Genomic DNA, 25,884 nt, shown 5'->3' with positions numbered 1-25,884 from the left:
GCCTTAAATGAGCACATCTCTCTGGTTTGTTGTGTATTTGGAAGTCATCAAATTAGTTACTCAACAAAGAGCATGAAGATTAAGAAAAAGAGTAATCTGCAGAGAACTTCTGATAACAATATGTTGGATCCTAGTAGAAAGAGTGGCAAAGACATGGACATTTTGGAAGTGTGATGGCATAGAGTTGGGAAAAAGGGGCAATGAAAGAGAGAGGAAGCACCTGGTCATTTGACAATGATGAAAGAAAATGCAACCATAGGATTTCATTTGCCTGCCTTGAATTTTTTTCAAAAACAGCAATTTTGTTTGAGTAGGTAGAAGAATGTAATGAAATGTAGAAGATCACTGAGGAAGAAAGGGCTTTACTGGAAACAAAACAAGACAATTTCAAGGCATTGAAAGGGTAGTTTTGCTGTTTTGCCTGGTATGTTTTTGTTTTGTTTTGTTTTGTTTTTGTCCTGTTGGCAATAGACCATATTTTGACAACAACAATTATTCAATAAAAAAAACTGAAAGACAGAATGTTGTTAAAACATAAGTGGGGTTCTAGACTCTGAGTGAAATAAAATTCCTTTTAGAATACTCTGTTCTCCCATTCCTATGGAGGGGGCGTGGGTAGAAAGGCATGGATTTTGGTGCTAGTTAGCTTATAACTGGAAAGATGATTATAATAGCTTTAACTTCATGATTATTAATATAAATTCTATGGTATGAAAAGGGTGTGTCAGTTTATTTTCTATTGCTGTGGGAAAAAAATTAAAATGAACATAACTTATAGAAGAAAGAAAGCATTGCGGTAACAGCTTCAGAGGGTTAGAGGCTATGTGGAAATGCAAATTCATGGTGGTAAGAACAGCTCAGAGCTCACATCCTGATCAGCAAGCAGAAGACAGAGGGCTCAATGTGAATGGAACACAGATTTTTAAAATGTCAGAGCCCACTGCTCCCAGTTACACACCTCTTCGAGCAAAACTATACCTCCTCGCCCTTTCTAAATACTCCCATAAAATGAACACCAAGTTCTTAAATGTGTGAGCCTAAGGAAGTTATTTTCATTCAATCCACTGAAAAGTATAAGATATTGGGATGCTTTTAGAAAGAAGACTGGTGCAAGTACATTTTAAAAATATTAAAAAATAAAATATGTATTACAGAAAAGTGCCAAGAGAACATGCTTTGACAACAATAAATCACTGCTATTTTTGTTATCCACACCTGTACATTTTACCTCCATCTGAATAGTGTAGGCTTACTGGTTTAAACGGTTAGAGAAGGAATAATTTGTATTGGAATGGAGAATAACGTAGTAGAAGGAGACAAAAAAAAATTAGCACCATTGTCTCTGTACTGCTGAAATTAAGAGGAAAGAGGATTTTACTTTCTTCTCTGGTAAGAAATATCTGAGAAGTATATCTTTTTCATATGTTTGTTATTGTTGTTCAAATGGAAGGTTCCTCATATCCTGAGGCAAAAAGATCCATTTTCAACATTACACAGCATGGTTCTATGTAGTTTATTACTTCAGTGGTTCTCTCTAGTTTCCATTTCCAACTGGAAATGGAACCTATCTTGACATAGATGGTATATTTAACCATCCAGAAACATAGTTAAATAACTCACAAAACGCAATTGTGACCTGAGGGTATCATAAACTTTCAGAGGGCAGCAATATTATATGCACATTTTTTTTTCATTTTAAATCTTATCTCATTTGTGGAGGTCCACACAGAAGTGAAATGTAATTAACAGATGCGGGATGGCTGCAACCCCACACGTGAAACCCTCCATGCAAACACCCCACTGTAATTGGTTTTCTTTTTCCAAATAATTTTGCTTCTCATTAAAAAAAAAATCAGTGGTGAATATACACATACGTATAGTCGAATAACATAAATGAACTAGCAAGGCATTATATTATGCTACGTAAGTCATAATCTATTTTACAAAAATTTGAGAAACCATAAAGAACAAAGGAAATTTAGGATGAAACTTAACATCAATTCTGAATGTGTGCCAGTCGCTGGGTACGTTTTCAATTGAAAAAGAAGATGACAGGTATGCCTTCCAAATTTTCCCGAAGGTTTTCTGTGTGGCGGCCTTAGAGGCCGTCAGTGGGAAAGTTAGTCCATGCTGAGAATCAATGTGGGAGGACATTGTGTGCTCTTTCTTGTTCTTTTCTTTTTTCATTGTGTGCTCCTTTAGCCTAGGAATCCATACACTTCCCTTCATGCCTGCTTTTTCTCAGTGCTTTCTTTCTGTTTTCTTGTCTGTTTTTTTTTTTTCACTCTGAGACTGTCACATTTCAGTTCTTTATATCTGTGCTTTATTTTACCATTTCAGAAGAGACAGCAAGCTAATGCTTCCTCTAATCTCATACCTGTCAATAAGAGTAAGGTCAGTATGAAGCCCCCGTGTCAGATGCAATAGCACGGTAGTACTGTTTCAATAACGGCTCCACTCTGACAAGCACATTTGCTGAGTTTGCTAGCTGGGTTATTTCGTATTATCAGAAAAAGTGGAATTACTTTCCTGCTTTTTCATACTAAAAAGTGACCGAGACCTTATCTTTCTTTTAGTCGTGTTGGCCTAGGCATCGCAGAGTTAACGGCACTGTTTTCGGTGGCATCTGTGAACCATGTCGGTGTTTTGGTCACGCAGACTCCTGTGATGATGTCACGGGAGAGTGTCTGGTAAGTGCTTCTCTCTTGAGGATGCTGACTGACAAGGCTAAAATTCACTCAGCAAAGCCTGGGATTCAACTGATACCTTTGCAATCCTGAATATGTGGGTCAGAAGTGATGTGTCAAGCACCTTTATCCAGAACTGAGTTAGAAGCTAGAATGGTCTTTCTTTCTTATGTGATCTCCCTAGCAACTATGAGGCAGTGGTTTTTCACATTTGTCTAACAACTGAATTAGGATCAAATATTTCATTATGAAGTATAACTAATGACTAGGATACACAACTACTATGAATATATATGGTTTCTCTCTCTTCTGTAAATCTACCCAAAGTGGACTGTTCTAAAACACAAAATTATTTATAGCACTATAATTTGAATAAATATAAAATATGAGCATTAAAATAAAAACAAAGTACTTTTTTATACTGCAGGCATTTTGTTTTTCACTTTGAAAATAAGGACATATATGTGTTTATTTGAACTTTTGAGCATTGAGATCAGTTAAAATGCTGTGCATAGCTTTTAAAAAATTAAACATACATAACGCATCTTCAGCAGAATTGTTCCTCCTTCTACCATTGGCTCTGAATTTTTAACCAGAAAATAAACTGTGTAAAGTACAGAGCACTGTCTGTGCTGCTAAGTAGCTGGGGGCCTGGCGAGTGCCTCCGAACAGGCATCCAGAGGAACCCTGGGGCATGTTAGCTTTGTATTGTCTGACACGGCAGGAGGCTTGAAACAACACCTCTCATGTCATTAGTCTCACAGAGAACACAGTTTGAAACAGTACCAATTTAGGAAGATATCATATTCTCATCCCTCTGCACAATTTAAGGCAGATTCCGAACTCTGTAATTCTTACGTGGTATTCCTCTTGCTCATTTCCCTGCTTTCTCCTCTACTTAAATGCTGCTGGGGAAAATCCAAAGTGGAAAATCGGGGCTTTTGTTCCGATGCAATTTGGCATTTCAGTTTATCGATGCACTTTCTGTTTTCTCTGTATATGATCTTCTTCAATTGCATAGCAGGATAAAGCAAGCTAGCCCTAATTTGTGGATCAGTAGATTTTTCAAAGGACAATTTTACAAATAAAACTACTGAGTGATTTCCATTTTAATTTTACTACCGTCTTTTAAAATGACTCTGGAAGAAATAATGAATTACCTTTAAACACTTTATTAACACGCAATAGAATATACCCCATTCCAAATATACCCCATTACATGAATTGCTGTACTTACCCTGAAAGGACAAAAATAAACATGCCACAATAGAAACCTTGTAATGTCCCCTGAGGCATTATATGAAGCTGAGTTCATTAGGATTAGATCAAACCCCGAATTTGCTCCATTTGATGATGTGATAATTTGCAGAATAGGAACCATTTGTTTCAGAGCAAAATAGTTTCTTTCAGCAGAGTGGTGAGAATAGGACTGGGGAGGAAATTGGTAGCCAGAGTCAACCAGGTTTTTAATGGTTTGATGGCGAAGAAGACAGAAGTCTACTTTCAGATGAAGGAAGGATCTATGGAAAGATGAGCATCTTAGTAAACGAGGGTCAGTCTATTCTCCCTGGGTTGCCTGAGTGAGCTGGTGATATGTAGAGTCTTCTGGAGATGGTGCCAGATCTCTGTCCTGGTGCTGAGACCCCATTTTGAATGCATTAGTTCTGATATAATCTACACAGAGAACAATATTAGAATATTGTATATGAAAGGAGTCCTTATTGCTCAATTTTTTATTTGTTCTCCTTTTTATTATTCAGGGTAATGTTTTTCATGAATAGTAAACATGACATGAAGCTTGTTTTTTGAAAGGATGTTTTCGTGTTGTTTATACCTGAAACCTAATTATAAATGAACACTTTGGGCTTCAGAACAAAATCCAGGCTTCTGCTCTGTATGACAAAGTCATCTGAACTCGAGTGCATGGGAGAAAATGTAGAGTGTATTTGAAGCCACCTAAGGAGGCCACGAGGGTCTGAAAGTTTTCATGATATGAATTGCAAGCAGTATTTAAAAGTCACTTTAATAGCAAGCTACCTATGAAAACACCCAGCTCATCAGAGTAGAACATCTTATCTTCTCCAGTTTTGATTTCCATTGTGCTGGCTGCCTGATTCTGTCTCGGTTTTGATTACAAATGTAGTTGAATTTTAAGATTACTCTTGTTTTCATTTAATGAAAAGTAAAAAGAGAAAGTATACAGAACACACTCATTTATTTGTCTTTCAAATCTGTGCTAGAAAGCCAGAAAATTATTATTTCAGATTTTTCAGTTGAATTCCAAAAATTTTCATTTTGTCCAGGTTACTGTGCAATCAGTTTAAAGATGCTATTTTAAAAATCCAAAAGACTTTTTAGATCTAAATTTCATCATGTCAACTTGAAAATAAGCAAAATATTTTTCAAGGAATAAAAAATTTCTTGAGTTAAAAAGAAGGTGATATAAAGTTAAACTGGAAAACATGGAAGTGGCAAGAAGACACAATCAAAGGGAAAACTATTTTCTGAAAATGGACACAGTTTTCTTAGGTATTGCATGATGTCTGTTAACAGCAAGATTAACATTTGTGCTTTCTTTAAAAATGTTTGAAAACAAATTAAGAAAGAATTTTAAATAAAGAATATCTCATTTTTAGTATACCAGTTATTATAAAAATACCTATTTATTTGTAGTTAATGATCTTCAAGCTCCTTTACCTCACAGAATTAAATGGCAGGTTCAAAGTTAAATTAGTAAATTATATTTCAACAAACAAGTCTGATGTCTCCAAGGAATTTTAATGAGTTGTTCTTAGAATTGTATCTTTACTTATTTACTTCTATGCTCCTGTTGAGTCCATTTACTAAATGTAATTGAAATCATTCTTATTTTAGAACATCAAAATAAATAATATTCAGAATTTCATTAACTTAGTCTATTCCAGGGGTCATGAAGGTTAATAACTTTATACACTCAGTTTAAGGTTAATTTATATTTTAGTTAGTTCTCTCACAGAATTTGTCTACTGATTATAAAATAAAGACTGCATACTCCTGGGGTCAATGAACTCTTTCCAGTATGAGGAATATTATTAATTGTATACCGTTATTAAACTGAAATCTACCTTATTAATAATGAATGCATTTTGATAGGAAGTAAACACCTGTATTTTTAACACTGGAGACTAATAATGTTAAATTCTTGGAAGCCTCAGACACTTGTTATTCAGTTGACAGTTGAATTATTCACCTGAATCTTAGACCCAGTGATTTTAACAAATGCAGCCCAAACCATGGAAGGTAACCTAGTAAATATGAAGAGATCAAGAAGTAAATTATTTTATTTTTAAAAAGACATGTTTCCCCCCAGAAAATAACAAAAGCATGTTGTTTCTGCTTTTCTTTTTTTTTTCCAAAAACAATAGTTACATATTCTGTCATATGTAACTTCATATTGTAATTACATTTTACATATTTAATGATATGTAATATAATAAATATATATATAATCATGTATTGTTGTATTTTTAAATTATTTGACTTTTAAACACTTAATTATGGGCCAAGTAGTCTCCTCACAGATGTAATACCGGAATGCAGTGTCCAATCTGTCAAAGAGTCCACTAAATTCTAACTTACTGTCTGGGCTAAGAAGAGAGCAAGCCCGCAGAGAGGTATATAATTAACTACAGTTCTCATTAAACTAGCATTTTTAATGTCATTAGACTAGCTTTACATACATACACACACATACACACACACACACACACACACACACTGCATTATGACAATAAAAGCAGGAAGCACAATTTTATATTGAAACATTTCGTAATGAATTTTGGTCACTTTCTAGTATCTGTTACATTGAAACTAGCAGGAAGTTGTAAGCAAAATATTAAATAGCTATTAAATTAACTTCCAATACTATTCTCCTGCTGTGAAACTGAACATTTAAGGCGGGAAGTCACTCTCCCCAGTAAGAACCCACTCATAACTTCATGTAACTGTTTTTGGCGACATGGGTGTGCTTGAGAACAAAGCAGTGAGCTGGTGTGCCCTTCTCTCACAGAACTGTAAGGATCACACAGGTGGCCCGTACTGCAGTGAATGCCTTCCTGGTTTCTATGGCGACCCCACTCGAGGGAATTCTGAAGACTGTCAACCCTGTGCTTGCCCACTCAACATCCCATCCAATAAGTGAGTACCAGACCGATTTCACTACAGAATGCCATTTCCACATTTATGGATGCACTTTTAATATGAGAACAAAACATGTGGATTACTCAAAATGGTGACATAAGTGTTGAAGGTTGAAGTGTTTTAGATTATTACCATTCCCGAGGACTTTGTTATTTGGGGTCTAGATCTGATTTAAAATCTAAGAGATAAAACTCAATTTCTAATTTAACTCCAAAGAACAGACCCAATGTGTACAAATCTATATTCTTTATGAATAATCATATGTTATATATGTCTTACTAAACTTCTTTCATGGGATCCATTTTATCATAAATGAGTATTGAACTATGAGTGATTACTGTATTATCTTGCATAAATAATGTAGATTTTGGAAAGTTTACTGTAAGCTTCATGATCAATTTTTTTCCCACCTGTTCGCCTACTACAACAATCTATTGGAGCAGACATTTTAAAGAGAAAAGGACAAAACATACCTTGATTGTCTTTCTCCTAACTTTTTGAGAATTACCATGTCTCAAGTCCTAGAATGGCACATTCTGTAAGCACTATCTAAACAATTAGGTCCTGAAACCAACCAACCAATGAACCAGCAAACAAATACTCTTATGACGCACATCACATTGAATAGAAATTGGTGCTTTTTATAACAAACATTTATAAATAAGTGTCATTTTATTTCTAATTGTTGTCGTTTGTAAGACTGAAAATTAAGCCCAGGGCTTGAACATACTGACTAAGCACATGCTACACCACCGAGCTACTACTCCTAGCTAAATTCGAATGAAAGAAATTCCTTTTTGAAGAGGCCTGTTTAAGGCAAATTTAATGCTTAGTAAAACTCTTGCTGTAATATGGTCCTTCGGCACTTTGCAGATACCATGACGATGCTCCAGAGCAGAAATCGTCAACATGAAGGGAAATATGTCAGCTGTAGCCTTTGCATGTGAGACTTTGACTAAGTAAGGCAAACTCTAAGGTCTTAACTTAGGAGGCCTGTTCTACACAGTACCTATTGGAGTCAATGAGTAATAATCCAAGCAGAAAACTTTGGAAAGAACCCTGCCATTCCTAAGTCCTGGCAGGAACTGGTGTGCCTGCCATTTACCACCTCTGAAATCTTCACCCTCCTCTCCAAACACCCTTGTCTTCACTGCTGGAAAACTACTGTTCAGTGAAGGCAGGCTGCCAGAGCCAGACATAGACACAAGCACCATGTTTGGGTGTTTCATCTTCAAAAATAACCCAGTAAGGTCATTAGTGTTGTTTCTGTTTTATAGATGAATAAATGAAGTATCTGAAAAGAAGGCTGTATTTTGATGTCATATCTAGGACCAGAATTCCCTGGCTTCATGCTAACTCCCCACTTCAAGATGCAAAGATTTGAGCAGGTTATTGAAACACCACTCTGTTCATCAACCAAACCCTCTTGTGGAGCTATGTGAGCATTACACAATTAAAATGTGTAAAGCACTTAAAATAGTGGATGACACAGAGAACAGAGAACAGATTTAAAGTAACTAGTTCAGCATCATAAACTCAAATATTCCATTGAAATTTGAAGTTCTTTTGTAATCTTATAATTTTCATTCCTCTACAGTATATATTAAAGAACTTTTTAAAAATAAATCTGTATTTAAAGTCAGAACAATAAAAACAATTCATTGGTCTGCCTGGTAAGTTAGCTCCCCTAGAGAGATGATGAAAAGAAGTCAGATACCAGTTTAATGTACTTTAATGATCATACATTTGTAGAGTTCAGGGAATGGGTCTAGACAGGCACCGAACCAAAGAACCTTTAACCACTAAAGGTGTCAGAGAGAAGAAAGGAAGGAAGGGAGGAGGGAGAGAGGGAGGGAGGGATGGAGGGAAGGAAGGAAGGAAAGGAAGGAAAGGAAGGAAAGAAGGAAGGAAGGAAGGAAGGAAGGAAGGAAGGAAGGAAGGAAGGAAGGAAATGGGAAAGCAAAGACTGTAAGGGAACAAATAAAAATTCTACCCTAAGTAATCTCAGGCAAAGAACACATCTCTGCAGCCAAAACATTTTCAGTGTTTGCACAGCTATCAGTTCAACAATACTGACTACTCATTGTTTAATGTGAATCCAAGCCCAGTACACTTTAAAAGTATAGAAATGATTGCATGTATGGACACTATGGATTTCCTCTCAAGCCTAACTAATGTTGTACATAAGAGAAGGAGAGTCATTTGGGAGAGAAGTTACTTGGGCAATTAACAACATTCATGAACCATGTTCCCACTATGTTTATTCTGTCTCTTTTTATAATGGTTCTACTTCTTTATTCTTGAGAAAACAAACTCATCCAACATTAAATCTCATCTATCCTGCCAAAGGAATTGGAATCCCAGTGTCTAATGATGGTGTTTCCTAAAGCAAATGCATTCCAATTTAATTATGTTGATCAAGTTTTCTAAAAAATAAATAAAATACAGTAACATCAATAACATAGGTCAGAATAGACTAAATTTTAAGATAATTTACAGTAAATATTTAAATATGAATTATTTTTATCTTTAATAGTAAATTGTGCAGAGAGTGCTTGCCTATTTTGAATTGCAGATTTAATTGTGGTATTTTGTAAAAAGAAAAATAAGGGTTAATGGTATTCCACATAGTTTTTAAGTTATATAAGTTTTGTGACTAAAGTCATATAATCTTTTAAATTGAAAACATTTTACAAAATTATCATAGTGTAGCTGCACAACTGCAATGGGAAAAGTCCACTTTTATCTAATAAACTAAGATTTTCAGTAAAATATAAAACTATTCAGTAGGTGTAGGTACTTAATGGTGAAGGAAAGCATCTTTATAGTAGAAAAAATAGCCTTAAAATACTTTACTGTTGTAATCTGAGCTTGGTACTCTGAGGTATAATCGAATACTCACATTTAATTTATAATATGAGATTTGAATTTTCACAGGTTATGCAGAAATAATTTAAAAAGAGCTAAAGGTTGTTGCAGCCTCCATCTGAAATGCAGGCTTTATCTTTGTGATTTATCTCTTAATCCCTGGTCATAAATCTTAGAAATCACAGGCGTTTTGTCTCCAAATTTCTTAGATAACATTGCTAAATAAATCAAGTATGAGGGAGATAAAGACAGATTGGCATGATTATTAAAATATATGGATATAGATGAGCATATAAAATTTAAATTATAAATATAGATCATGTTTAAAAGCTACTTACAGTGGCCACAGTTTGTCCTTTTCATCTTTGTGATGTAAATATTTAACAATAGATTGTAACTAAAGTAATGAAATTTACTCTTAGACAAATAAAATATAAACATTTCAGTTTTTATTCAGTAATTTTTAATTACGCAGCTCATAGTTTAAAGACAAAATCATGAATATCTTTGCTCAAACACTTAGGTTATATAAACATAGATACTAATCATTGAAGTTTTTTTAAATTTCCTTCAGATATGTAATGCATTTAGAGGCATTCCAGTCACAGTCTTGACAAGTCCTATATACTACTGTTGCAAGCATACTTGGTGAGTATCAGGAATAGTGAGAGCTATATTTGTAGAACAGTGGAACATTTCTAGAGCTGAGCTTAGGGCTTACACATAAGCTCATATTGGACTGGGAAGCTGGCACAGTGGATAAAGTACTTGCCATGCAGGCAATGATGACCAGAGTTTAAATTCAGAGCACCAATTTAAAGGCTGGCTAGGGAAAACAGAGGCCTATAGTCTCAGCAATCAGGAAGCAGAGATCAGAGCTCCGCAGAGCAAGCAAGCTACCTAGCTGGAATAGCCAAAATTTGTGAGCTCCATAGAGAAAGAGATGGACCTGCCGGAGCCAGCCAGCAGAGTCCAACAGTTCTTGAGTCGGGAGTGAGGATTAATATTATTTAAATAAACACACAGCACACAGGAAACCTTTTTAAAGGTCCAGACTCGACAGCCACAGCAAAAGGCAGGCTGCTGCAGCAAGCAGTGCAGGCAGCAAGTCTCAAGTCTCTGCCTCCAGCCCTCTGTTTCCTAACATTTAGATTTCCCACATTATACTTGCTTTTTGTGAAATCTTAGGTCTGGTTCATGCTCCACGTCCTCTAAGCTCTCTCCTCCAGCTCTGCCCTCCTCATGCTTTCTCCTGGATCTCCTTCCTGTTCTCCAGCTCCTCCCCTCTTTCCTGTCCTCTGGCTCCTCCCATCGCACAACATTGTATCTAGTTGCTTATTTGTGTCCTGTTTACACAAGAGTCAACCTTCTTCTGCAGTAACTGTCGGCCTGTCTTTTTATTGTAGAGTTTCTAAGCCAGAGTAGAAATATCTCAAAACAATGGTTTAATTTGCACAAGGAGCCTGAGGAAGAGGTGTGATCCTCACAAGCTATCCTACCTGTGTCACAAACAAAAGGAGATGGACTTGCAAGTTCTCTGCCATTAGTAAAGGCCTGCTAAAAGCCATCTCTCCACCGAGATTTAAATATCAAAGCCGGCCGCTTGGAGTCAAGGCTCCCGACATGGACCCCACCTCAATAAAGTACATAGTGATTAACTAAGATAAGCAGAATCAATTTCAGTCCTCTACAAGCACAGACACACACATAAACGTGCAGCCCCATACACATGTGCTTACACACATGCAAACCACATATGTATGCTCATATATACACACAGGACAATTTTGAATTATCAAATTTAGTGTTTATAATTGAAAACTATATTTTAGGATAAACTATACAATATATTCCGTGATAATTTAACATTGTCTTAGAACAAAGCTAATTATATTTGTGCATATGAGTTCATATTTACATATATAGTCACATATATATTCATGTACGGCTGTAATTGTGCATATGAGTATATATGTAATAAGTCCTTGCACATATAATAACATATGCTTGGCTACTGAGAAGGGCTATATCGTTCAACAGCAGCTTACCTTTCTTTCCATCTTTGCCCTTGGCCCACCTAGTGAGTGGTGTCATTGGCTGGAAAATTTAGAAAGCAGGTAGGATTTTTTGTTTTGTTTTGTTTTTCTGTTTGTGATGCATGAACACACTCGTGTTGGGCATCATGAGGTTGGAATCACTTGAAGTCAGTGATGATCCTACCATTCCTTCTTTGTGTCTCACAGCACTTAGCTCCACATTTGGGGCAGAATCACTGTAGAGGTGCCGCCTCTGCGGGCCCAGATTCTGAGGGCATTATTACTGTGTGCATTAGCTTCTCCTTCTAAATGTTCTATGTTGTTACATGTCTCCTTCTCCTGTGACTGCAACTGCATTACTCTAGGAAAGGAACAATGAACAGTTAGCATTGCTTAAAGACCATGAAAACATGCATAAAGGGATATTTTAAGAAGAGATTTCATTTGAATACACGGTGGCAAGTATTTATATTACCGGAAGCTTAAATTCATGGAAATCTCAGCAGCAAGTTTGAATGACAGGTGGTTACAGGGAGAGGAGAGGATCAAATGAAGACCCTGAAGTCATGAATCTCATGTAAATTCTCCTGGAAATTAGTGTATGACCTTGAGGAAGAAAAATTATATTTGTCTCAACCGGCTCATAAGATTATGTTAAAACTCAGTACAATTATGATAAAAGTACTCCGAAATATAAGAGTTAGTCAAATTGAATGTGTTGTTATTGCTTAATATTTTTTCTGAAAAAGTATTGCTTTCTGTCAGTGAGCACATCTGACATTAATGCTGTTAGTTTTAACTGACAAGGGAGTATTTTTAAGAACTTGAAATTTATTTTAGAAATGGTTTTCAGGTGTCAGAAGCCTTGTCAGCTACCTCTGACATGTCTTTATGGGAAACTGATTGAGAATTTAAAAAATATTATTCACTTGGTTTTCATTCAGTCACTATAATCCAACAAGGTTGGAAAACTCAGGCTTTCTCTTTGGGGGTCCCTCTCTCCATAAACATGAGGCAGTTAGAGAATGCCAATTTTGGAAGGACACACATGTACACAATAGTGAGTTGTCAGAATCCAGTTTCTTCTCTTAGTTTTGCAAACAATAACAAATAACAAGTAAGTAATGGAGGAAATCGGATTTCAGTTATTTTGCTTTAATATGTGCTAAGACGTCACAGTCGTAAAACGTTCTGTTGCAAGCTCTCCTCTGACAAGAGATTCCTCGCTTATACCATGAGCTGGGTTCCTATAGCACCATCAGAACCTCTTTCATCTGGAGAGCTTTTATAAATTCAAGGTTTCTTTTTTTCTAGCCAGACATTCTCTCTGACCCCACAGATTCATTTTGATTTTACAACGAGTTGAAATAGCTGGTATGATGGGCCTAATGGATCCTAATAACTTGGTAATATGGAGGCATGAGAATTACCGAAGCATTGCACATCTACTCAGAGTTAAGCTCCAGGGAGGTCACTTTTAAAAGGTAGTCATGATCTGATTGGCACCAAAGTGGGACAGATATCCCAAAGTCTCACCAGGTATCAGAAGCAGAACCAGACCATAGCCTTAACGTGTTTAATTTATTGTGATCTCCCTGATTACTTGGTTTTAAGCAACCCTTTACTAAATTGTTTTATATCATAGAATAGGAAATATTATAGCGAAACATAATTGGAGTATGATTAATTGAGGACAGTTCTTTTTAAAACTGTGATGTGGAGTCTATAGAAATTGATCTCACAGAGATCATTCTTATGAGAAGAGGCTGGGAGAATGATGGAAGGCAAGGGAGCAGGAAAAGGCTGGTCAAGGGATATGAACTTAAGAGTTAATTGAGAGCAAGTTTTTCTCACATGGCATTATGTGAGAAAATAAGGGGTGTGGAAGAAAAACATATATTCCAGAAATCAGCAACATGTGACTATGAAAATTTTTACCATAAAGAAATGAAAGATGTTTTTAGAACATATGTTTAACATGATTTAAATATGCACAATATATACCATGAGACATCATGACACACTATAAATACATAATCATATTATATAATATAAAAAAGTATGTGTCAGATAAAAATAAAATTTTTAAAAAGAACAACCTAACTGAAGATAGGTGAGGGTTCACGAGGAATTCAGAAGACAGTTACACTGACTCAGTCGCTGCATGGCAGGTGCTTCTTACCAGGCAGAGAAGTGAAACTAAAGCTGAACAAGACGACAAAGCCTGATGGTACCACATCACTGTGCTGGTTTGGGCTTGATATCACACTCTGTCACTTCACACCCTCCCCCCCCCACTGGAAATGTGTTAAAAACGGAAAACCTGGAACATGCCAGGAGATGTGAAATGGCAAAACTGGTTTGGTTTGATCTGTGTGGTGATAAATCAAGCGGAATGTATGCACTAGATCTTTGCTGAAAGCTTTCCCGAGGATTCCATCCATGTAACATCACGCCTGTGGTTACACATGTGCAAGAGCCCGCACACACACACCCCGCCTGGCAGCTGGATCACATAGAGGAACTCATACAGCCACGATGACATCACTGCTGTCTAAACATCTATCAGATTCCCTGGTGCTGCTTCAAGCTCCGAGGGATATGCTTGGCCAGGAGTGATGTTAAAGTAGGTTTTGTCAGTGCTGGGGAATTCTTGAAAAGCTGCTATGTGTCCACTCTTTTTACTGGTGATCTTAGAGGTAGAATAGTCAAAAGTCAGTTAATCACATGTCTGCTCTCAACTGGGCTATATTCATGTCTGTCGAAATAGCAATGCCATTTCACCCTCCATTAGCCAGGTTTTCATTTCTGCCTGGGAGATGAGAACCACCGGCGTAATATGCTTTGGTCACAGTAGTGGTAGAGAAAGAGATAAACGCATACACTGCTAATGATCTCGTGTATATGCCTCTTGCTTGTCTCCCAAACATCATCACTGCAGCTTTAGCCCAACGTGCCATCTAGACCGGAGTCTGGGATTGATCTGTGATGAATGTCCTGCAGGGTACACAGGACCACGCTGTGAGAGGTAAGCGTGTGCCACATTGCCTTGCAAAATGATCTCTACCTTGAGAGTTATAAAGCCACAGTCATGATCTTCCCTGCTCCAAAAAAAGCTGTGGTGCTCAATGGGGTGAAATAAACTTTCTTATCATGCTTGTCACACAAATGCATTCTATTTTTATAGTTTATTTATTCTCTGGAAATTGGTCTATAAATCTCCATTCACTCTGAGAATATCTGATTAATGTGTTAATCTTAAAGGTTATGCATTCACCTACACTTTTTCTGAAAATAAAAGTGCTGCTCAAGTGGAAAGCCATCGTTTTAAGATTTATCTTACTGTCTACCCTTTGCACCATTTATTTTTCATAATTAGCTTTTTGTCCTTAAAATGTGGCTTAAATTCATAGTTCACAGTTCAGGAAGTGGCCTATAATTTACTGTAAATACATTTGAAACAAAAACAAAGCATAATTTATTATCCTGATTTATAGATACTTCTAATAATTTTTAAACTGGTATCTTAATTCCTGTTTAGTTTCTGGGGAGCAGGAACATAGATATTATTTCAGAGTGTTCCCATCATTGTATTTCCTCCTGAAATAGATTTGAAGAAGTATTTGTGCGTATTCACTCCCAATTTAAAAAGTGATGCCAATTCCTTCCTCGATGAGATGGACAAACAGAACAACTCTCACCTTGTTTCTAACTCTGAAAAGTGATCTCAGTTACCACTGCTGGGATATGGGTAAGGCGGAGGCAGGGAAGCCAGGCCATGAACATGACCTGGCTTCTGAGCTGTTTCTATCCATCCTCTCCTGCCTTCTTGGCAGCCATCACCTGTTTAAGCCTTCCTGCAGGGAGAATTTGGCCAGCAGCAAGTAGTCTGTATACAGCATGCCAGTAGTGGTTCTGTTGGTGATGGCGGCAGCATCTGCAAATGAGAAAGCAAAGAACAGACCTGAAATAAAAGGAAATTATTTGCATTTGAGAAACTAAAGGTCTTTAGGCGTGTAGTTAAAAAAAGAGGGGAGGCACATTCATATGACATTCTAATAGGATAGCATGTCAGTGCCAAGACGGATTTGCATCAATGTCTAGTCCCCCCAGCTCACCACAGGCAACCTTTTTTTTTTAGCAACTGGAAACTGACAGCTGCTCTGCCACACAAGGCTGTGAAATGTGCTTATCTGGGCGAGCACGGTCTCTGATGTATTTATATGGCTTTGCTTCGTGCACTGTCCTTTCTGCATGTTTGACAGTTTTGGAGCCATCTGCAATTTAACAAGCTCCATTTTATTTAACAAATATTTATTTAGCAAGTACCATATGGTAGGTACAAGGTAAAACACTGAAGGCAAACAGATGCCTTTTTCTATCTTTTTCCTCAAGTAGCTCACAACCTTCTTTAATGTGGGTGAGAATAGTCACATGTGTTCGAGGGAGAATTCTAATTGAATGGTAAAACTCAGCAAGGAAAGAAATAGCTGACAGAAAGTATGATGCCCTGTCTAAAATCTGTATTAATCAGATTCAGAAGTTGGGAAGATGCATAGACTATGTAGCAAATGGTACATCTTACTTCCAATTTAAATTTGTCAACCCAAAGTAATCTTCGATTATAATTAGAGAGGAAATGAAGGAGCTATTATATTTTCTTAGCCAGAATTTGGGTTAAGATTTTCCTTGAATACTTAAGATTTGCCATTTCAGAGTATTTTTATGAGTCAAAGCCCCATCAGGAGGATCATAAATACTGATAGAAATATTTTGGAGATGCATTTTTAGACATGAGATGCATTGAAAGGAAAGAAAACAGAGGTCAGGTTCCTGGAGAGCAACTGGCTCCACTGGATATCTTGTGATCACAACCATTCTGCGACTCATGTTGCGCAGCACAACCAAACCCAGCACTTTAAACTGACATGGTGTCCTCCAAACCGTCACTATTCCTGTATTAAGGCTTTTCATCATCACTTACGTTCACGAGATATCACGGGCGTGTTAACTGCTCTCACACTCCCTGTACTGGACAGTGAGGAAACTCAATGAACTTAGTTGGCTCCTTATTGATTATATATGCAGACCTAAATCTTTCGCTACTATCTCATGACATGAATATGTCAAGAAGATGTGGATTATAACTTTATATTATCTTTCTGCAACGACTTAGATGCATGGACGGGACAATTAGGGTTGTTCTCCTTTTTTGTTAGCCAAATTGAATTAAAGTTTTACCAGTTATGGAGTTCAAGGTGTTTGTGTGAAAGTGTGTGTGGTAGGTGAGTGTCTGGGTTAGGAGTGTTTCAGAAAAATGGTCAGTGTGGCTGACCAGTCCTGGATAATTCATGCAAGTGTGCTTTAGCTGACCTCTTCCTTTTCCTGGTCCTCACAATTACCTTTCCCTTTAGATCTTTCAACTTACTTTCTCCACTTTCTTAACATTCCCAGTGGGGGGGAAAAATTGTTCAGTAAAAATTTAGCTTTTTTTTTTAATCTAACACTGAGAACTGACAGCATCTATTTCTTCATGTCTTTGTCTCTTTCTGACTGCATCCCACTTTAAAAATTATTTATTCTCTGGCATTTTATACAATGCATTTTAATCATATTCATACCTCTCACTCAGATCCTTCCAAATCCTCTTCTATGCTTGCCCAACCTCTTTACTCCCCTTGCCCCCGTAAAGAAGAAGGCACACACACACACACACACACACACACACACACACACACACACACACAAGTAAACCTCACCCAGAAACATGGAGTACACTTTGTTGAGTGACTGCTTCCAGAATGTGGTTGATTACAAGGTGTAGCTTAGGGAAGAGAGCTCCCTCTTCCAGCAGAGGTCAAATGCCTATAGCTGCTTAGCTAGGGTAGGGCCTGAAGTTAGTGCTCATCATCTCTCCTCTATGCTGTGATCATCCCATTATTGTTGTTTGCGCAAGATTTACAAGAAGTGAGACGTACCAGAAATCAGCACCCAAAGTCTAGGAATCCCCTCTACTCCTGTTTCCCTACATGTCAAATCCTTCACTGTGACATAAAGTACAAGATGGGTTTGCTCTTTGAATTGAGGGAATGAAACTTACAAGCAAAGTGACCAACCAACAAAAGTAGAGAACGATAAATACAACAAAGTATCAATCTACTAAAGATATTCTTTAAGATGCCAAGTGCTATTTTTAGCTTGCAAAGACTCATCTGGCTTCTTTGCTGAGTGTAGTATCTCAAAGGAAACGGAGTTAAGATGCTGAGAAGAGGAGACATTTATTATGATGCTTTGTTAAGTTAAGAAATAAAACCGTGACAGGCATGTTGTAAGTGAGTGATTAATATTTACTAATGATTATTTATTAGTAATGCTGCTGTTAATCCTAAGCAGCTGTATAACCAAATCACCACACAGACACTGGGTTTATTTAGTTAACCTAGAACACAATGCTGGGCAATAGCTACTCCATCCTAAACCTCCAATCCCTCATAGTTTCCTAACATTTAGATTTCCCACAATATACTTGCTTTTTGTGAAATGTTAGGTCCAGTCCATCTTTCCACGTAGTTCCAAGATCTCTCCTCCCAGCTCTCTCTCCTCCCTCTCCTTTTGCCCCTTCTCCTCCCACTCATTTCTTGCCCTCTAGCTCCTCCCCTCTTTCCTGTCCTTTGGCTCCTCCCAGCTCAACATTGTGTCTAGTTGCTTTATTTGGAAGTTTACACTAAGTTGAGACAGGATGCTTAGAATGAGTATCACAAAGCAATACTCGGATTGAAACCTGAGGGGGGGTGAGAAATCAGCATTTGAATGAACAAGGGTAAGGTGTATACATTTCAAAAGAACATTATACCAACCATCAGGTAAGCACTGAACTGTAAAGAAATACTAAAATAAAGAACAAAAAGCCATGTGTGTCTTTCTGCCTCTGGGTTATTTTACTCAAGATGATCTTTTCTAGTTCCCACCATTTGCCTGCATATTTCATGATTTCCCTGTTTTTAATTGCTGGGTAATATTCCATTATGTAAATGTACCATAATTTCTGTATCCATTCCTCAACTGAAGGACATCTGGGTTGTTTCCAGTTTCTGACTATTATGAATAGAGCTGTATGAACATGGTTGAGCAAATGTCCTTGTTGTATACTTGAGCTTCTTTTGAATATATGCCTAGGAGTGGTACAGCTGGATCTTGAAGTAGCACTATTCCTACTTTTCTGAGGAAGTGCCAGATTGATTTCCAAAGTGGTTGTACAAGTTGACATTCCCACCAGCAAAGAAGGAGGGTTCCCCTTTCTGCACATCTTCTCCAGCATGTGTTGTCACAACAAAGTATCAAAACAGAGTCTTTCAGAGGCCCTCTGTGATAGGCTCCTATCCTGATCCCTGTTTTCTCCCTCTTTTAATGTCCATCTCATTTGCCTTTCTGAATGAAGATTGGGCTTCTTACCAGGGTCTGCCTTCTTGATTAGCTTCCTTAGGTGTACAAATTTTAGTATGATTATCCTATATTATATGTCTAATATCCACTTATAAGTGGGTATATACCATGTGTGTTTTTCTGCTTCTGGAATTTCTTTAAGTGTTTCTCTGCCATTTAATATTACTCTATTGAGAATATTCTGTTTAGTTCTATACTCATAAGTGGATGTCATCCCTATAATATAGGATAAACATACTAAAATCTATACTCCTAAAGAAGCTAAACAAAAAGGAAGACCCTAGGGAAGATGCTCAATCCTCATTCAGAAGGACAAATGCAACAGACATTGGAAGCAGGAGAAGAAAGGGACCAGGACAGGAGCCTACCTCTGAGGCCTCTGAAATATCTACTGATCGAGTTATGAAAGCAGAGGCTGAGACTCATACCCCAACTTTTGGCAAAGTGCAGGGAATCTAATGAAAGAAGGGGGAGGTAGGAAGGCCTGGAGGGGACAGGAGCACCAAAAGGAGACCAACAGAGCCAAAAATCCTGAGCCTGGGGGGCCCTGCAGAGACTGATACCCAAACCAAGGACAATGCATGGAAAGGACCTAAAACCATGGCTCAGATGTCACCCATAGACTCAGTCTCCAAAGAGGTTCCCTAATAAGAGGAGCAGGGGTTTTCTCTGGCATGAGCTCAGTAACAGGTTCTCTGAAAACCTCCCCCTGGAGGGTGCAGCCTTGCTAGGCCACCCCAGAGGAAGACAATGCAGACAGTTCTGATGAGACCTGATAGGGTAGAGTCAGATGGAAGGGGAGGAGGACCTCCCCTATCAGTGGACTAGATGAAGGGCATAGAAGGAGAAGGAGGCAGGATGGGATTGGGAGATGAGGGAGGGGGACACAGCCAGTATACAAATTGAATAAATTGTAATAAATTATGATTTTTAAGAAAAAGACTAAACAAACAAACCAACAAAGCCAATCAGTGCCAGTGGTACTTAATCACCTCATAAATGGCTTTAGGTTTCTGTAGCTTTAGCAACATAACACACAACATAGAGACATTCAGAAATACTACAGTATATTAAGGAAGAGAAATCTGCAGGAAATTGGGGGAAAGTGCAATGCCTGGATTTCTTAAACCTTGTCTCCTCCCCATCTGGCAAATAGTAAGAACTCATGAGTTGAAGAGAAAGAAGCCCAAAAATCACTTACAGTTAGCCACTGAAAATGTAGAAAACCATTGACTCCAAAGACTTAACATTTTGAAATGTCACCTACAATTTTAACCACAAGATTTAAATTAGATATAAATCATGTTCATTAAAAAAATGGATCAAAGACCTCAACATAAAACTAGACACACTAAACATGTTAGAAGAAAAAGTGGGGAAGAGCCTAGAACTCATTGGCACAGGAGACAACTCCCTGAACAGAACACCAACAGCAAAAGCTCTAAGATCAACAATCAATAAATGGGACCTCATGAAACTGAAAAGCTTCTGTAAAGCAAAGGACACTGTTGTCAGAACAAAACGATAGCCTACAGATTGGGAAAGGATCTTCACCAACCCTATACCTGACAGAGGACTAATATACAGGATATATAAAGAACTAAAGAAGTTAAACAGCAAAAATTCAAGTAATCCGATTAAAAAATGGAGTACAGAGCTAAGCAGAGAATTCTCTGCAGAGGAATATCGAATGGCAGAGAAACACTTAAAGAAATGCTTAACCTCATTAGCCATTAGGGAAATGCAAATCAAAATGACCCTAAGATTTCACCTTACACCCATGAGAATGGCTAAGATCAAAAACTCAAGAGACAACACATTCTGAAGAGGTTGTGGAGAAAGGGGAACCCTCCTCCACTGCTGGTGGGAATGTAAACTTGTACAACCACTCTGGAAATCAATCTGGCACTTTCTCAGAAAAGTAGGAATAGTGCTACTTCAAGATCCAGCTATACCACTCCTAGGGATATATCCAAAAGACATTCAAGTATACAACAAAGGCATTTGCTCTACCATGTTCATATCAGCTTTATTCATAATAACCAGAATCTGGAAACAACCTAGATGTCCCTCAATTGAGGAATGGATACAGAAATTGTGGTATATTTACATAATGGAATACTACTCAGCAATTTAAAACAAGGAAATCATGAAATATGCAGGCAAATGGTGGGATCTAGAAAAGAACATCCTGAGTGAAGTATCCCAGAGGCAGAAAGACACACATGGTATATACTCACTTATAAGTGGATATTATACATATAATGTAGGATAATCATACTAAAATCTGTACACCTAAGGAAGCTAATCAAGAAGTAGGACTCTGGGTAAGAAGCTCAGTGTTCATTCAGAAAGGCAAATGGGATAGGCATTGGGAAAAGGAGAAAATAAGGAACAATACTATAGCATACCACCGAGGGCCTCTGAAAAACTCTATCCAGCAGGGTATTAAAGTGGATTCTGAGACTCATAGCCAAACTTTGGACAGAGTGCAGAGAATCTTATGAAAGAAGGGTGGGATAGAAAGACCTGAAAGTGTCTGGAGCTCCATAAGAAGAACAACAGAACCAAACAATCTGGTGCCAGGAGTCTTTTCTGAGACTGATACTCCAACCAAGGACCATGCATGGAGATAACCTAGAACCTCTGAACAGATGTATCTCATGGCAGCTCAGTGTTCAAATGGGCTCCCTAGCAAGGGGCACAGGGGCTGTCTCTGACATGAACTCAGTGGCTGGCTCTTTGATCACCTCCCCCTGAGAGGGAAGCAGCTTAGCCAGGCCACAGAGGAAGACTATGAAAGACTGTACTGATGAGATCTGATAGGCTGGGGTCAGACGGTAGTAGAGGAGGTCCTCCCCTATCAGTGGACTAGGGAAGGGGCATGGGAGGAGATGAGGGAAGGAGGCAGGGTGGGTTTGGGAGGGGATGAGGGTTGGGGCTACAGCTGGAATACAAAGTAAATAAACTATACTAAATAGAAAAATTATATTATAATTTTTAAAAAGAGAATAAAAAACACCATTTAGAGAGTCTCTACTTTACAAAGACCTTATTCTGAATCAAATGCAGTCATCACAATTACAATGCTGCAGATGGTTTCTGCCCAAGTCTTGATTTCAGTCCTTGAGTCTTGGCTGAGAAGACACACTTATTCCTCTTAAATGATACTGTTACCCGAATTGTAGCAGCTGAGGTTCTGAGAGGCTGCTCACCTGTGATAGTGAGCTTGGAGGAAAGGACAGCGTGATTGGCTCTTGGATCTAGTCCCATATGTCCTGTCCAAGAGCTGCTTCTTGCCATTACAGCCCCTGTGGTATGCTCAGATGTCCAGTTGGGCCCGCAGCCTCTGCACTGCTTTTGGTATGCCAAAGGCACCATGTGAACAAGCCAGCTATCCTCTTAGTAAGCTGAATGGGAAGAAGCAAGAAAGTAGCACGGGGTGGGGTGGGGGGGTGGAGAGATGGCTCAGAGGGTAAGAACACTCACTGTTCTTCCAAAGGTCCTGAGTTCAATTCCCAGCAGCCACATAGTGGCTCATAACCATTTATATAAGATCTGGTGCACAGATAGAATGCTGTATAAATAATAAATAAATCTTAAAAAAAAAAAGTAGCACAGAGCCCAGGCAGCATCATTAGACCACAGGCTCCTCCTCCATGGATGCAGTTCTCTCTGAAAGACTGTAGCCCTTCCACTCTTGAACCTGGCACCATCACCTGTTCAGCTACCGATATCCAGCTCCACCACCATGAAAAGGCCTTTGATATTCCTATGCTTTCTTCCTAATTCTCATGCCTCTAGTTGTTCTGTGGCCAGACTTTTAAATTCCTATTTCTTGGGCCTAGACAGTAGAATAATATTATGCCTTACTTATATTGGTGTAATATAAAATTGCTCTGGTCACTTCTCTCTTTTTTTCTTTTTAATTTTTTTAGGAAGATGGAGAATGGGGATGAGGTCACAGATGATGACTGAAAATTTCACTAAAGAATGATGGAACAGAAGGAGACAAAAGTCCCATCGGGTCCTATTATATTTTCTATCCTCCTTGGTCTATACTTCTGCCATTAATTTTTATTAATATTTCCCCTCCTATAATAAGTAATAGTGTTCCTCAACTAAGAACACCAGCAACTTAGCTACAAAACTGCTGTATGGCCTGAGTTCACATTTACATTTAAAGAGCCTTTTGTCAAGCTATGATATGATTTGAAAAATTAGCAAACAGGAAAAGGTGTAGTCAAGATGTCTATATTTAACAAGGAATTCCACAAACTGTTCTTCAATGTCTTCATACTGCCTTGTTTGTGAGAGTGAGAGAGCTGGGCATTTCACAGTCTAGTCTGTGCACATACATGCACACACACACACACACACACACACACACACACCAGTAATAAAAAACAAATGATTAAATGTTTAAAATGTTGCTTGCACGTGACTGTGCACTTGTCAATCAAGTGGCATATGAACTGTTACACATATTCACATATTTTCCTTGTAAATCTCCTGAAATAAAAATGGCAGATGCTTGTTTAGTTATTCTGTTTAATTATATTTTCTGCACATTTTTTTTTAATTCCAGGAGAATATGGACTTTTTGATTGGTATCTTTGTTAAAAATATCTAAAACTTTATTATATAATTCCATCTCCCTTGAGGTCAGTAAGACATATTGAAGGAAGCAAAATGAAAGTGATATGTTTTGTTGACTTTGGTAATGATTGGTGTACAACCTATTATAACTGGCCAAAGGCATTCTTAGGATAAGCAAAATGAGATGTGTCCATATGTGGATACTATCATAATGTCAAAAGATCAAATAAGGTAAGAATCAGGTTAATATTAAAAGTATCTTCTTAATTATGTATTAAAAGTACTCTAGAAGGAACTGTGAAGAAATTTCATCCACTACAATGCTATTTCATGATCTATAATAGAGAATTAATACGTAATAATTGGTAATAATAATTAGTAGCAATATTCTTCTAATCTCTGAATATACAGCTTTCACAATTTTATAAACCATGTTGTGAATATAATTAAAAATCCTTTTAAAAGATGATGATTAAACCTCAAATCTGTAACATTCCCACTTGAAAGCTTAAACAGAACTTAGGTAATAAATGTATCTGCACCAAATTAACAACCTTGACTTAATGATGTTAAATGCATTCACTCACCCCATATTGGAGATAAAGAATTTGCGTTTCAAATAGTAGAGATCCTCTCTCTAAGGTATTTCTGCATAAGCATTGTGTATCATGAAGTCAATGATACATCCTATAGTGCTCGTGTTCCCTCTCAGCTCTGACCATTGCTGTTGAGTGTTTTATTCCAAAAGATGCCACAGACAACAGAGGTAGACTGGCACAGCCTTCTAATGCTATCTCATGTCTTCTTTGAAAAGTGTGGCTTGATACAGAGCATCAGAAAAGACCAAAACCAAACTGAACAGAAATAGAAGATAGGAGAAATAGAAATAGGAGATTTCCTATTTCTATTCAGTTTGGTTTTAGTAGAACCCCTGCTCAGATGTAGCCCATGGCAGCTCAGGATCCAACTAGGTTCCCTAGAATGGGGAACAGGGACTGTCTATGACATGAACTCAGTAGCTGGCTCTTTGACCACCACACCCCCTCCCCCCCGCCCTGAGGGAGGAGCAGCTTTGCCAGGCCACAGAGGAGGACATTGCAGCTAGTACTGATGAGACCTGATAGGCTAGGGTCAGAAGGAAGGGGAAGAGGACCTCCCCTATCAGTGGACTTAGAGTGGGACATGGGAGGAGATGAGGGAGGGAGGGTGGGATTGGGAGGGAATGAAGGAGGGGGCTACAGCTGGGATCCAAAATGAATAACATGTAACTAATGTAAAAAATAAAAATTAAAAAAAAAAAAGAACTAGGAGATCTCAGCAAGGGTGGATTTAGAGCATCATTACCACTGAGCAGCATTTTAAAACATGTACATGTGGCAAAAATGTACACCTGGAATAACTCATAAGTAGTTTCTCCGCCAGAGTTTATAATGTTTTTCAAACAAATGTAATTTGGAGTTGCTTTTTACTTTTCTGAAAACGTAGAATTCTTCGGTGTAAGTTTGGGTACCCTGTCGGCGTCACCCTTCCATGCTCTAATAGGCAGGCGCTCCTACTTTGATTTCTCCTGAATAAAGTCTTCACTGAAAACAGCCTTTTAAATCTATATGCAACTGTGCACAAGCCTGTTAATTCAGAGACCCCCAGAGCTCCTACCCAAATGACAATACTTTCTGAGTCCCAATTTCTGTTCAATAAATGTTGAACTTGAGATGATCCCTTCGTAAAAAGTTCTTGCTGTAAGAACAACAACTACAAAAATAAGATCCTTATATATGTGGACAGAAAGCAACCAGTCGGGGTTGGAGACTCGTGATGTGTTATATTGTAAAGGCTTTGAGTTGTGAGCTTAGATTCCTCAGAGTACCAGCCACAGATTTTTTGTTATACTTTGGTCCCACCTTCAATGCCAGTGACAAGATTTTTTTTTTTTTTTTGGTCTGAAATCTAATTATGATTGTGGCTGGTGGAATTTCATCTTGTATCTACACTGCAGTTACAGAAAAAAGGATTTTTTTTTAAATTATTCTTCATTTGGGAAAAGGAGTGCTTAAGAGAAAAAACATTTTCCT

General features: G+C 37.8%; 1 protein-coding gene across 1 annotated transcript in view; it reads left to right on the top strand.

Moving 5' to 3' along the window:
• Positions 1-25,884, top strand: part of Lama2 (laminin subunit alpha 2) — a 602,337-nt gene that overhangs the window by 353,393 nt on the left and 223,060 nt on the right. The window contains exons 16-18 of the mRNA XM_055599236.1: positions 2,577-2,690; positions 6,736-6,863; positions 14,712-14,798. Of these exons, the coding sequence (XP_055455211.1) occupies positions 2,577-2,690; positions 6,736-6,863; positions 14,712-14,798 (329 nt within the window). The remainder of the gene's footprint in view (positions 1-2,576; positions 2,691-6,735; positions 6,864-14,711; positions 14,799-25,884) is intronic.

This window comes from Psammomys obesus, unplaced genomic scaffold (assembly GCF_907164565.1).
Source record: "Psammomys obesus unplaced genomic scaffold, mPsaObe1.curated_primary_1811, whole genome shotgun sequence".
Lineage (NCBI taxonomy): Eukaryota > Metazoa > Chordata > Mammalia > Rodentia > Muridae > Psammomys > Psammomys obesus.
The sequence above is the reverse complement of the archived record's forward strand: the minus strand, read 5'-3'. Positions and strand labels throughout refer to the sequence as shown.